The sequence below is a fragment of the Notolabrus celidotus genome, chromosome 17, assembly GCF_009762535.1.
Source record: "Notolabrus celidotus isolate fNotCel1 chromosome 17, fNotCel1.pri, whole genome shotgun sequence".
In the NCBI taxonomy this organism is placed as follows: Eukaryota; Metazoa; Chordata; class Actinopteri; order Labriformes; family Labridae; genus Notolabrus; species Notolabrus celidotus.
Genome location: NC_048288.1, coordinates 2,276,798 through 2,291,636, shown reverse-complemented (window position 1 = coordinate 2,291,636; position 14,839 = coordinate 2,276,798). Strand labels below are relative to the sequence as shown.

Here is a 14,839-nt window from a genome sequence, read left to right as displayed (position 1 = left end):
CCCTGTACGTCATCGGTTTCATCATCAATTTCACTTCTTGGAGCATAAACATAAGTCCTCACTTGATCGGCACTTTTCAACAACAAAACACGCACAGAGAACGGGTGAAGAGAGGGGACAGCAGGCAGGACAAGTGACCATGACAACGTTGTTATTTATAGATACTAGAGTTATTATCTGAGGGGCTCAGTGTTAGCTTGGTCTCTACCTGCAGCAGGTGTGCTTTATGAACCAGCTCTCCTCACCTCCATGCATCTGTCTCACCTTCATTGATGATCTTTACCCCCGGTGTGTGTTAGTGACAAAGACACAACCAGAGACGTCTGTTTAATATTTGATGTTTGACGTTGTTGCCGCCATTACCGTAAAAATCTCCAGTCTACAGCTTGATTTAATCCAGTTTGGTGAAACATCAGACACATTAAAGGTGACATATCATGCAAAATTGACTTTTTAATGGTTCTTTACCTGAAATATGTTTCCCTGGCATGTCTACAAACCCCCCGAGAATGAAAAGAATCCATTCTGCCCCTGTTCTGATTTCTCCACCTTTCTGTAAATGTGTGTGAAACGAGCCGTTTCAGACTTCCGTGTTTTTGTTACGTAACAACAATATCCGGTCTGTCACGGAGTCAGAGCTCGGAGCTTGTTCAGCCCATAGACTGTATAAAATAATACTGAATCCCTCCTCCGTTTTTCATTCCCTGCACAAATGTGTGCTAACAAGGAGCTTAGGAGGGAGGCATGCTAGTTGTAGGCTGTCTTAATAAACACAAAGGTCGGTTTCACTCCCCACGTCTGCAGATTTGAAGATCTAGTGGATGATTTTTATTTGTCAGGGATAAGTGCTAGCGCTAATTAGCATAGCCACAAAGCTACATGTTCATAGCTGTAGCTGTAGCTGTAGCTGTGTACCAAGACACACGTCGACATACTGACAAATAAAACAACAAGAAACACTAAATCTGTGACCAATCCTTCAGAAAGGTCCTGCTGCCTTTCTGGCAGAGGTCGGTTTTACTCCCCACGTCTGCAGATTTGAAGATCTAGTGGATGATTTTTATTTATCATGGATAAGTGCTAGCGCTAGTTAGCATAGCCACATAGCTACATGTTCGTAGCTGTGTACCAAGACACACGTCTACATGCTGATAAATAAAACAACAAGAAACACTAAATCTGTGACCAATCCTTCGGAATGGTCCTGCTACAGGCACCTCTCCGTCAGGATCAGATTCTGGATCAGATTCAGAGGGTTGAAGTAACGCGATCTCTGAGCAGCCGTGTATATTCAGCCAACATGTAAACATTAGATCAACGTGCTGGAGAGCCGAGGCACATCCACTTCCTGAGGGGGCGTGGTCAGAGGGAAAACAGACTGTTCTGAGGACTGCTGAAGAAGAGGGATTTTCAGGCAGACCAAAATCTGATTTCAAAGTGTTTTTTTGAGCATAAACTTTAAAGACATGTTTTGGGGACCTCTTAGACCAATATATATTGATGAAAAAAGCGTGATATGTCACCTTTAAGTAAGTTTGGATCAACTCCTCCTCATCAAAGATGCAGATGCATTTCAGAGTGCCGTGAACTGACTGTGCACCAGTCGCTGCGAGGTGCATTCAGGGACCGTCGTAAATGTGCAATACAGTCCTTTCATGGCATTTTTCTGTGAAACAAGAGAATCAAAATACAATCACAGTGGTCACATCAAGAATGTTTTCTAAAAACAACTGTAATTTAGCATATTTACTTGCCCCTGAGATGTTATTGGGGGGAATAAAGCAAAAAAAAATTGCAACTTTCACCGCAATTTTTTCAAAAAGCTGTCGCGAAATCAGGCTTTTTGGGCCGCAACAATCACAAAAAAATCCCGCGAAATCCTGGAGGGACTGAGTAGAGATATAGAGACATTGATTTAAAAGATTAAAGTTCCTCTTCTTAAAAACTTCACAGTGGTTAGGTTGAGGAAGTGAACAGTTATCCACAGATCCAGGGAGCAGGTCTGTCCGTCTGTGAACATGATGATTGCTAACTTCTTCCTGAGTGTCCTTTTTGTGTCAGGTGAGCTTTTTCTCTCAGTTCATGTTGATTTCACTTGAATCATTTACATCTGGACTCCAAAGTCAATCTTTAAATCTCCTGATGTAATAATCAGTTTGTTCATTGATCTTATAGGAGCTCACACTGCTTGTCTTTGGCAGGCAGATCTGAGTATTGCAGCACCAAAGACGGTGCAGGCACTGAGTGGATCTTGTTTGCAGATCCCGTGTAACTTTGCAGCTACATCAGGTGAAGAGATTGACAGCACAGGGAACATCTCTGGAGTGTGGATTAAAAGTGACCTCAGGTTTGCCTTCAATCCAGACAATGTGGTTTTCAACAGCAGCCGAAGAATTAACAACTACACCATGAATCTGACTGGAAACCTGAGGGAGAAAAACTGCACCACTCTGTTTTCAAATGTCCTCACAAGTTACACAGACAAGTACTTCTTCAGAATAGAGAGCAGCACATTCAAAGCAACAGCTTCTTGTGATCCTCTACGCATCACAGTTAAAGGTAAGAGAGTCTTTTTATACATGTTCATAATATTGGTGCAGCTTTCTCTCTGTCAGCAAGGACCAAACTGATGAAATCAAAGATTCTCCTACAGTGAATCATACTTTTGTGTTCTATTTGACTAATGAAGCTGATCCTGAGTCTGTTTCTAACTCACAGATTCTCCTCCGAGCCCCAGAATAGAGATCTCAGGAGACCTGAAGGAGGAGGAGTCTGTCACTATAACCTGCTCAGCTCTCACTCCCTGTCCACACTCTCCTCCTAAACTCACCTGGAGTCTCCAAAGAGACTCTCTCAACAACATGGAGGAAAACACAGATGGAACCTTTACAACTCAAATCCAGGAGAGCATCACTCTGTCAGAGCACCATGATGGATACAACATCACCTGTTCTGCCACATATCCTGTGAATGAAGGCAGAGATGTGAGGACAGCAGAGGAGACAAAGACTCTCAGTGTTTCATGTGAGACAACCAGAGTTTGATATTGACTCCTGGCAGAATATGATGATTTATGGGATGTCAGTTAATCTTTCTTTGTTCCTCAGATGCTCCTAAACACACCTCAGTGTCCATCAGTCCATCAGGTTTGGTGTCAGCAGGTACCCTGGTTAACCTGACCTGCTCCAGCAGAGCCAAGCCTCCTGTCAGCAGGTTCACCTGGTTCAGGATCAGGAACAACAGACCTGGGAACGTATCTGAAGGAGAGTCTTACAGCCTTAATGTGACTGAAGGAGGAGTTTATTACTGCATGGCCACAAGTGATCTTGGTAATCAGACGTCTTCAAGGATTCATTTGAGTACTTCAGGTAAATACAGAATTGTACTTACTCTGATTATATAAGTCAACCCAGTACTCCACTCTCACCTGTGTGTGTGTGTGTGTGTGTGTGTGTGTGTGTGTGTGTGTGTGTGTATGTGTGTGTGTGTGTGTGTGTGTGTGTGTGTGTGTGTGTGTATGTGTCTGTGTGTGTGTGTGTGTGTGTGTATGTGTGTGTGTGTGTGTGTGTTTGTGTGTGTGTATGTGTGTGTGTGTGTGTGTATGTGTGTGTGTGTGTGTGTGTGTATGTGTGTGTGTGTGTGTGTGTGTGTATGTGTGTGTGTGTGTGTGTGTGTGTGTGTGTGTGTGTGTGTGTGTGTGTGTGTGTGTGTGTGTGTGTATGTATGTATTTAATTGTTCCTTAGTAATGGCCTCCTGTTAATAACTCACATTATCTGTTCTTGTTTATATAAAATAGTCCTCTGAAAGTAAAACACTATCATGTAAAGATAAAGGAACAAAGAGTATATTACAGTGCATGATGTTTCAGACACATAACATTATAAAGCATGCTGTGTTGTTACAGTTCATTCACAGTTCGGGGTTGGTGTCTACATCACAGTCAAGGTCCTTGGAATAGTTCTTCTCTACAGTACAATCTTCATCTTTGAGTGGTGAGACAAACTTTCAGTGAAATGATCTTTAGCAGCCAAACACTTCCTGTCTCTTTACAGTGTTCTTTAAACATCAATGTTCAACCTTTTCTTTTTCTTCTTCCTCCTTTTCTTTCAGTTGCTTTTGGTTCAAATGCTGCAACAAATCAGTCAAGGTGAGCCTCTCCATGAGGACAGCTTCATGGTGATGTTAAAATAAAGTTTGACTCCTGATCTCTCATGAGCTGTGATTTACTGAGATCAGCTCAAAGTGCTGCTGCTGTTTGTCTTTCTGACACCACTCTGTCTGTGTGTTTCCTTCTCTCAGGAAGGTGTACGCTGACACTGTCAACAGAGCGCTTGAGATTGAAGCTTCATGAAGGAGAAGAGGATGATGTTGACCTCAGTATCATTTTGACCCACTATAGAATATAGCTGTATTTCTTTGTCCTGTAATTCTTACATATTTAATGGTGTTAGCTTGCAGCAGGTTGATCAGAGAGAATCAGGAGGAAATAGGATGCATGTTTTTGTTGCATCATAACTGAATGATAATATTGTGCAGCTTCACCTTTACATGGTGTAGAAGTGTGCTGGTTTATGGATGTGTTTGTGTCCTCATGTTTGTTTCTCTAAGTGATGTTTTCTTTGTGAATGAAACTGTTTGTTGATGAATGAAGTGAGACGAGAGATGAAGAAGAAACGGAAGAACTTTGACTCCAACAAAGTCAACCTTTGAGTGTTTGAATGTGTTATTTGAAGTTTTCACCAAAGCCTGTTTTCCTTATTCAATAAATCAAAAGAATGTTGAACTTAATACGCTCATTTTCTTTGATTGGCTCTTTCTACAGCTTCTTTAGAAACACACCTGCTATAGGTGACTCTCCTTGTTTCACATCATCTAAAGCTTGTAAAGATGCAGGACAGGAAAAGCAGTCTGCAACATGTTTCCTACTTTCCCCTGAATGCATCTGGATTCATTCATGTGTCATCCAATCAGGGCTTCACTTCTTCATGCTGTAATCAAGCTGTCATAGAACCTCTACATGTTCTAACACATGTTCACAAACAGGACTCAGTCAGCACTGTGGAGCAAACTTTGAGGTAAAGTCACATTCAGTGAAAGACACATGAGAGGAACAAACTGCAGCCTATGTGTGTGTGTGTGTGTTCTTCAAAGTGTATTCAGGGAGAAGATATCTCTGTAGGGGTGTTTGGTTTGCATTCCTCTGTGTTGAAGGATGAAGTGAATTTAGTGAAAGAGAAGAGGTTAAAGGTGAGCTGACCATGTTCTGAGCAAAGCTTAGAGAGAGAGAACTTTATGAACAGAGAGGAAGACGTTCATTTCCTCAGTATGTTCATGTTATATATGTCATACATGAAGCTTATAGGTTTGTAATGAATACACTGAGTAATGTACAAACTTGATATTAATATAAAAACATTGAAAATAAAGTCAACTTTAATGAACTTAAGATGCACCTAAAGCTTGGAGCGTCCATATCTCATCATGTACTTCAAATGAGCAGCTAATGAGCTCTAACTACTCAATAAACTGGTGTCAATGGGCCAAAGACTCTGCTATGCACACTGTATTCTGACACTTTTGAAATGTGATTAAATTCCTTTATTTCAGGAGATGTTTAAACACAATATGTGGAAATGTTGAACCAATAAATGCAGATGAGATTATTACGTATTTTTAGGAGCCCAGGTTTTTATTACTCTGCAATGAATAAATATCTTCAAGACAAAAACTTTGTCACTGTTCATTGTTTATTAAAGTACAAAAGAAAATGTGGAACACAAGATAAGTCTGAATATTAGTACACAATAGGTCAATGAGATTTAAAAAGCCTTGTCAAACATTGGAGCATATTAAGATACACACATTTGAAATGAAAGTCTAGTCATACCCTAGTAATGTGACTGCAGAGCTGCCTCTGCTGTCAAACTCACTGTAATGTCAAACTCATGTTTCCATCTCAACACAAACAAACTGTGTGCCTGTTTTTCCCTCACCAGCCAGCAGAGGGCCAACAACAACCATGTGTTTTAGTGAATGGAGGAAGACAAGATGTGGTGGAACAATTCAAGCATTTGGTTTTAGTTTGTAATCCAACTTAACCTTCAAGGAACACATTAAACACATCTTTAATATTATTAAGTTTAACCTCTCAAATTTCAGCCCTACAAGACCTTTCCTCACTTCACAGTCAGCTAAAGATTATATGCACACAATGTCACACACACAACAGCCAGTACGTTAAACCCCTCAGGTCTCTCTTCAAGAGGACAGGCAACATTTAGGACAGGAAACCTCTTCATTTCCATCAATACAACATAGTAAGCAAGTAGAGTATTTCAAACATTAAAGCTGGGGTTGTTAATCAGATTTAGATCCACTTTTTGTTATACTGGTTAAAATGATCTTTATGTCCTGATGGTAATCAATACATAATGTGTTCTTAAAAAAGAACCAAAAAAAAGCTGCTATCTACAGCCGGAGTAAACCTGGGAAAACACCAACCAATCACTGTTTTTTTGGGTGCCAAAATTTTAAACCATTCAAATCCCATCCTGCAGTTCTGCCCGCCTCCTGCGCGTACATTTGCACTCCTCTGAGTCCCCGTCTCCTGCCTCTGCTTCCCCTGACTCTACTGACTGCCCCTCTCGCTCAACCTCGGGCCTGAACCCTCTGACCCGATGAGGTGCTTTGCTCAGGACTGTAGTCCGGATCAGAGACGCTGTAGGGAGGACAAGCCGATTGGTGAACACGTTGATCTGTAATAACCGGTCACTGTCGGCCGTGATCACGCCAACCAACAAAACAACAATCAATGTTTGAATGAATGAAGAACTTCTCCTCTTGTCTCTCCTCTCTCCGGCTCACACACTCTACACCTCTCCTGATGCCTTCACTGACTGTCAACACTGTAGGAATTAAGAACATCTACACTGAACACGTTTAACAAACAGTAGATCTGTTACAGTATTATACATGTGTTATAACTTTTCTCCTGATATAGTGTCGCCGGATAATGCTAGCATGACAGCTGTGAGTACTAACAGCAGCCATGTTTGTTTGTGTTTTTAACTTTCATGATAATGTTTTGGTGAGGACCAGTTTTGATAAAGGTCACGATCATATGGTCGCAAGTCAGCGGCGCTCGTGCATGTGAGCGGGGGGGGGGTCGTTTTGGAGGAGCTCCGAGGGAGGAGGGGAGGGGTTAGACGGAGTCATGAGTCATGAGGAAAAGCTACATTCAAATTCATGCTGGTTTTCCGAGATTACCAACCCTAGCTTTAACAACTTTCAAACGTTTGAAGATATTTGTTTTGTTTTGAAAGTTTGAAATGGGCTTGTCCCCCCATCATTGAACAAGTGTATTCAGAAACAACACAATGTGATAAATACCAGAGCAGAAACTAGAGGAGACTGTGATGTACTAAATTCAGTCAGATGGTAGTGTCTGTTAGAGGCACACAGTCCTGGAACAAATTACTTCAACCATGTATTTATTTTCTACATAGCTTATTTTGTCTTCTGTACATACTTTTATTATCATCATTTTCATTGTAATTTTATTTATAGCTTATTAATTACTTTCTTCTATTCATATTATTTATTTATAGGAGCAACTTTAATGACTGAATTTCCCCCCGGGATAAATAAAGTATTTCTGAGATCACGAGCCCGGAACCCGAGATCTCCATCTGACACACACAGTCTCAACCCGAACCAGGTTCTGCAGGGAGAAGAGCTCTCCACGACTCCCAGAGCAAGTGTGGACTGACTATGATTAGTGATGTGCAGATCGATACTGAAATATCGATACTTCCGATACCAGATCTTTATGCTCTAAAATGGATTCTCAAATCAACATATGGATACTTTTGGTACTTCAGTCATTTGAGGCGATGTCTATCATTAACAGGAACACAGTGGAAAGTAACTAAACCATTGAGATCTTGTCTAAATGATACGCGGTTGGTGGGAACTACTAGTTCTAGTTCTTAAAAATTAAACAATAATTTATTTTAATGGTTTTATTGTTTTACTTATTTTATGTTTTTGTTTTTAAAACACCATTTTCACATATTTTGTATGATTGTGTCCTCTGTTCGGTTTCTCTGTTGAATTAGCTCGGCTATATTATAAATGAGGTCGCTACCTCCATATACTTACGAGTTTAAAATAAATAAATAAATAAATGACTCAAAAATACACAACTTTTTTCAGATTTACCAGACACATTCGGTATTGGATCGGTATCGCCGATACCAGTCTGAATTTTACTCAGTATCGGATCGGAAAGGAAATCGGTGGTATTGAACATCACTACCTGTGATAGCTCACATAGGTCCTATTTAAGACATTGGTTGGAAAACTGTATGACATTTCTGACACATGCAGGTCTATGGAAGGAATTCATCAACACAAACACACACAGACGATAACACGTCACAGAGCAGGGTCTGGAACACATGACCCAGTTCTCGCACAGTGTAATAAGGTCTGGATTCAGGTTCTGTCCACTGGAACGATTCCTCTTTGTGTTAAAAACCAACATGACTGTCCAAATGGAAAGAGATGGATATTTTACACACGAAGCACAGCTGTGTCACATCATTTATTATTTCAAACTCAGGACATGTGGAGAGATTCTATATACAGTCTATGGTTTGAACCTATAAGACATGTATCTCATGTATGAAGAATATGGACACAATAAAGTATATAAAATAATGTTGAAGCATTTATCACAAAGGTCATTATTAGACATTTGACAGATGTCTTACTTTTCTGTTTTAATGAAGACTAACAGTTTGAGATGTCTGTTTCACTAAAAGTAGAAACTAAACTTCATCTGTGAGTGGCTGATGAGGCTGCATGAGAGAAGTGGTTCATGTGAACTCATGAAGAAGTGGGAAAGTACATTTACCAGGGGAAGTATTTTTAAGTTTAACATTCATGTGATCTCAGTTCTTCTTATTATAATGATTTTATTTGATCTCACATGTTCCTCATATTCTCCTGAAACACCTCAGAGTCCATCAGGCCATCAGGTTTGGTGTCAGTAAAAACAATGGGTCTCATTCATGAAACGTGAGCAGCACGAATTTGTGTGTAAAGCGTGTGCAGCAGAAATTTACACGGATTTCCACATTCATCAATCTTTTGGTAGAGCTGATCTGTGAGTAACTACTCAGAAAATCTCCACCTGCTCCCGACTGTGTGTAGAGCTTGTGTAAATGTAGGAATACACATAAATACTGCTTGTCACTGTCAGAAATTACAATTTTAATACATACTGCTCTCTGTTATGTACACAATACGCAGATGCCTTTGAGACACGTAATTTAAACTGAACAAATATTAAAAATATATATATATAACATATTTTTACAATGAATAAGTTGGCAATTAAAGCTTTGAGATCTAGATTAGGTTTATTTAAAATGTGAACTTCTTGTTACAAACCACACAGACTAACTGGAGCCTGATCTGACGAGGCCAACTAAAAGAAGCCACGCCATACCCGCACATTTGCAGGTTCTCTCTGTGCTGGGATTCTTAGTCACAGGGACCTTCCAGCGGGAGATGGCAGATAGATCTGGAATCTCCCAGCCATCAATGAGCCGCATTTTACTGGCAGTACTTGCCGGCATTATTGAAGTAAGGCCGGAGTACATTCAATTCCCCTATGGAGCACAACGGTAAATCAAGGTAAAGTGGGGGTTTAGCGCGCTGGCCAACACGCCAAATGTCATTGGTGCCATAGACTGCACACACATATATGCATCAAGGCTCCATCTGATGATGCATTTGCATACATATACCAGAAAAACTTTCATTCCGTGAATGTGCAGCTGATATGTGATGCAGACTGTGTGTTGCTCAACGTTGTGGCTCGGTGGCCCGGTGGGACGCATGACAGCTTACTGCGTGTTTGGAGAATGGAGCTGTGAGAGACGGCTGGCTTGTCGGTAAGAATGTAGTCTTCTATACAAATGCATGTGTTTTATATGTAGAGACTTACCATTTTATATCCATACAACATAAAATGTGCTTCCTACATTCCACCTCGTCCAAAATAATTTCAATCTGCGCCTCAGAGAAGTTCTTTTTTCGCTCTCTATCCTTCTTACCTTGTGCCATGATTGCAGGGCGGGCCGACCAGATGCACAGGTCTGTGTCCTTATATGGTGTTTATTTGATATTCATGGGCGGGGATTTATGCTAATTGGTGATCACCGGGAGCGTGCTGTCAGTTTACGATGGGTTAGTATTCATGATCTTACACGTGTTTATATTCAAATCTGCGTTTCCCACACCGTTCATGAATCCACAGTAGAGTTTTGGTAGCGTGAGCTTTTATGTGCAGATCTACACACAGATTTACTCACCTTTCATGAATGAGACCCACTGAGAGTAAACAATAATCAGGGAAAGAACTAAAGCTTGGGGCCCTCATCTGTTGTAACATGTGTTATTTAAAGATCAGTCATTTTCACAGAGGGCTGGGTTCAGTTCTAGTCTAAACCATTACCTGGTTGTCACCTCCTCACCTCAACTGTCTGTCTGTCTGACACTTCCCCAAAAAGGGGAAGAAGCATCAAAGTTGACTTCCTCACCCTCAGGGTGTCAGCACAGAGGAAGAAGACTGGGTGTAACTCTGAGTCTGAACAAAGAGGTGAAGACTCATTTTACTAGCATGGACATCACCAACAACAGAATGAGATTGGCAGATAGTTTATTGATTACAGATTATTATATTTATCGATTTGAACATGCAGTCACTTTGGGGAAGCTTCGTAGGGGATCCACCATAGCACCCGGGCACGACGAACCCCCTCAGGACCCTATGGATAAGAAGAAAGGAGGAGAGGAGCAAAAAGAAGAAAAAGGAAGGGAGGGAGGGATGCGGAAACGAGAGCGAGAAAGGAGGAAATGGTCAGGTTTGAATTTATGGATAAACGGAAGAGGCGCGGTTGAGGTGTGGCCCTGCTCCTGATATTTTGCTATTATCACCACTTGAGAAAGACTTCTCTGTGATCCAGCTTCAGCTGACTTGTTTGGGGAGGTGGACTGGTTCTGCTGCTGAGGTTTGATCTTAATATTTGGTTGTTTATGATGAAGGCAGAAACATGAGGTGTTTTATGTTCTTGAAGAGAAAATGAGCACTTTGTTGAGCACAGATGATTTGAGAGAGACAATTCAGAAATGATGATCAGACTCCTTTTTTGAATTCAGGTGATGAGTGTCCTGTCATTCCTGTCAGTGAGCATGTCAGCCAACATGTTTCTGATTGTCCTCTTTGTGCCAGGTGAGCTGTTTATTCACTCACTTTCATTTAAAGCTGTTTATTATTTACAGTTTGAACTTCATGGAAACAAAGCAGAAAGAGGGGTGCAGAGAAGTTTCTTCTTCCACATGTTCATGTCCTGACTGCAAAATGAAATGATTTATACTGATGTTGTTAACAGGACTGGGAGAAAGAGCAGCATTTAACATACTACCTCTTAGTTTATCAGAAATACAAACTCTATGCTTTTATTTTACACAACATGATATTAACCATGACTCTGGTTTACAGGGGCTCGGACTTGGTGTCGTGAACGGTCAGGTCTCTTCATCACTTCACCTCAGAGGATGGAGGCTCTGAATGGATCTTGTTTGCTGATCCCGTGTAACTTCAGCGCTAGATATAGAGAAGGGATTGAAAATCAGTTTGTCAGCACAAGAGAAACATTTGGACTGTGGTTCAAAGAAAACCAAATTACATACAATCCAAGAAATGTGGTTTATAACAGTAGTGGGACAGTTCTCAAATATCCAATCAGCATAACTGGAGACCTGAAGGAGAAAAACTGCACCACTCTGTTCTCCAACATCAATGCAACATTTAAAGGCATTTACTACTTCAGAATCATGAACTGGCCATTCAGGTCAACAGCTGCCTGTGACCCTCTGAACATAACAGTGAGAGGTAAGATCATTTTGTTTTTCTAAATACATTCTCAGCTTTAATGTCAGTGTTTAAAATGACAAACTCAGATTGTTCAGTATTTAAAAAGATGTTTTCATGTAAACGTTTGTTTCATCTAACTCACAGATTCTCCTCCAAGCCCCAGAATAGAGATCTCAGGAGACCTGAAGGAGGAGGAGTCTGTCACTATAACCTGCTCAGCTCTCACTCCCTGTCCACACTCTCCTCCTAAACTCACCTGGAGTCTCCAAAGAGACTCTCTCAACAACATGGAGGAAAACACAGATGGAACCTTTACAACTCAAATCCAGGAGAGCATCACTCTGTCAGAGCACCATGATGGATACAACATCACCTGTTCTGCCACATATCCTGTGAATGAAGGCAGAGATGTGAGGACAGCAGAGGAGACAAAGACTCTCAGTGTTTCATGTGAGACCTTCTTTCATTTGGATGATTTAACAGAAAACAGGAACATTTAAGTTTTAGATTTTAAAACATGTTTACTGCATGAAACAACAATCGCACAATTCAAAGTGTGTAGCTGCAGCAGAGCCTGACCTCTGACCTTCCACAAAGGGAGGTGTCCCTGAATTAGAGCTTTATAGTGTGGAGCTGAAAACCTACAGTTTGTAAGAATGATCCCTCTTTATCTTCTTTTTCCTCATCTCTCCATCAATCTCTCCATGTGTCACATCTTCCAGACTCTCCCAGGAACACCTCGGTGTTGATCTCTCCCTCTGATCCGGTGTCAGCTGGCAGCACGGTGAACCTGACTTGCTCATGCAGAGGAAACCCTCCTGTCGTCCACTTTGTCTGGTACAGGATCAGTGATGGCAGGCTGGAACTGATCAAAGTGGATTCACAGGTTTATGTCCTTAAGGTGACCAGCAGTGATCGAGGGAGATCCTTCCTCTGTGGATGCAGAAATGATCGAGACATTCAACTATCAACAGGACTCCAGCTGATATTTGAAGGTGAGCAAAGACTGTCTCTGGTGCTTTAGAGGAACAAGATCTTCTCTGGAGCCGAGGGTGACTTGTTGTGTTACAGGTGATCACTCGTCTGAACCTGTTGGCCTTGAAGTGGTTTTGAAGATCCTGGGAATCCTGTTGCTTGTCAGTACACTGATCATCTTTGAGTGGTGAGACAAACTATAACATATTGATTTGCAGTACAGACAGCTGGTCTGATTGAAATGTGCTTGTGTGTCATATAATGTTAAAAAAGAAACACGTTCTCATCCTGTTTCCTTCAGGTGGTTTCGATCAAGACGCTCCATGAAACCAGTGAAGGTAAGCTCACAGAGAAACAGAGGGTCTGCGTGAGATGACTAAGGGTCTGCATGCCTCAGGAGAAAGTCTGAGCAGTGATCCACAAAGCGTGGTAAAACCAGACCACAATGCAAAGCGGCACAGCACCGTCAGAAAGCCCATCTCACTGTTTCCATTCTGGATAAACACAGAATGAGGTGTTGCAGTGAGACAGAGGCAGGGTACCTGCAGCTCAGAGAACATGTGTTAACATTTATAACATGTTAATACACCAGCAGCCAAGTGAACACACTGACCGTACATACAGTTAGCCTGTAAGACCAAAGACATGGTCAGGGTTTCATTCATTTATCCATAAGTTCACAGCAGAAGCAACATCCTTACAGTCTATAACCTCAAACATTCAACTTGATTTCACAACTGTGAGAAGTAGCTGGGAGGTCCTGAGTGAGACTTATTGATCAGGTGGAGTCATGATTACTGGTGTGTGTTTTAATGGTTGATCACTTCACCAATATTTGTCTATATAAGAACATTGACATTTAGACGGTGTGTGACGTGTTACAACAGTTCTCTAAACTCCTCTTCCTCTTATACTTCTACAGGACGCAGAGGAAGCTGACTATGTCAACACAGCGGCTGAGTTTCCATCATCACAGCAGGGAGTACTGACTTCACAAGCTGCTTCAGGGAGACCTATCTGACAAACCCAAATAACAATGACATGATTTGAATAAATTGTAGACTATATGTCCATTATCAGCGTTTTATAGACCATGCAGAGGCCACAGTCCATAAAGTCCTGATTATGAGTGCCTCTAATACTATCTGATGTGTTTTACAGAGGAAATATAAAGTGTTAAACAAGCTGTCACTCAGTTTCCAAAGAAACTCTTCAAAGTCTTGTCACCTTTATACAGCACATTCACACTGATGTTACTTATTGGGCCATGGGGGGCTGTTTGTTGTGCACACTGAAAGTAACTTAAAAACTCACTGTTAAATCAAAAGGTTAAATGATTAATCAAAATATTAAATGTAAATGTCAAATCTGAATGTTAAATTTCAATCTAAATGCTAAATGTTAAATATACTAAATGTAAAATCTAAGTTTTAAATTTAAATGCTAAATTTGAATTTAATTGCTAAATTTAAATGTTAAATATTAATATAAATGTTGAACACACTAAATGTTACATCTAAATGTTAAATTTAAATCTAAATGTTAAATTTGAATCTAAATGCTAAATGTTAAATATACTAAATATAAAATCTAAGTTTTAAATTTAAATGCTAAATTTGAATTTAATTGCTAAATTTAAATGTTAAATATTAATATAAATGTTGAATATACTAAATGTTAAATCTAAATGTTAAATTTAAATCTAAATGTTAAATATACTGAATGCTAAATCTTCATTTTAAATATAAATATAAATGTTAAATATAAATGTTAAATATACTGAATGTTTAATCTAAATGTTAAATAGTGTAAAAGTGAAATCTTAATTTTAAATATAAATGTTAAATCTTAATGTTAAATATAAATCTAAATGTTCGATCCAAATTTTAAATATAAATGTTAAATCTTAATTTTAA

At 40.1% G+C, this 14,839-nt stretch overlaps 2 protein-coding genes across 2 annotated transcripts in view; both read left to right on the top strand.

Annotated features, from left to right (window-relative positions):
- Positions 1 to 4,789, top strand: part of LOC117828778 (vascular cell adhesion protein 1-like) — a 32,171-nt gene extending 27,382 nt beyond the window's left edge. The window contains exons 4-8 of the mRNA XM_034706093.1: positions 2,719 to 3,024; positions 3,108 to 3,368; positions 3,906 to 3,993; positions 4,112 to 4,148; positions 4,301 to 4,789. Of these exons, the coding sequence (XP_034561984.1) occupies positions 2,719 to 3,024; positions 3,108 to 3,368; positions 3,906 to 3,993; positions 4,112 to 4,148; positions 4,301 to 4,315 (707 nt within the window). The 3' untranslated portion in view covers positions 4,316 to 4,789. The remainder of the gene's footprint in view (positions 1 to 2,718; positions 3,025 to 3,107; positions 3,369 to 3,905; positions 3,994 to 4,111; positions 4,149 to 4,300) is intronic.
- A 6,233-nt stretch (positions 4,790 to 11,022) lies between these two features.
- Positions 11,023 to 14,230, top strand: LOC117828772 (sialic acid-binding Ig-like lectin 13). The gene is made up of 8 exons (XM_034706083.1): positions 11,023 to 11,082; positions 11,231 to 11,303; positions 11,574 to 11,966; positions 12,093 to 12,398; positions 12,671 to 12,943; positions 13,020 to 13,110; positions 13,225 to 13,261; positions 13,846 to 14,230. The coding sequence occupies exons 2-8, from the start codon at positions 11,234 to 11,236 to the stop codon at positions 13,942 to 13,944; spliced, it is 1,269 nt and encodes a 422-aa protein (XP_034561974.1). The 5' UTR covers positions 11,023 to 11,082; positions 11,231 to 11,233; the 3' UTR covers positions 13,945 to 14,230.
- Positions 14,231 to 14,839: the final 609 nt, after the last annotated feature.

Coding starts and splice junctions, on each gene's coding strand:
- LOC117828772 (XM_034706083.1), top strand. CDS start 11,234: ATGAGTGTCCTGTCATTCCTGTCAGTGAGCATGTCAGCCAACATGTTT. Junction 12,399..12,670: donor AAAGACTCTCAGTGTTTCAT/GTGAGACCTTCT, acceptor CACATCTTCCAG/ACTCTCCCAGGAACACCTCG. Junction 12,944..13,019: donor ACTCCAGCTGATATTTGAAG/GTGAGCAAAGAC, acceptor GTTGTGTTACAG/GTGATCACTCGTCTGAACCT.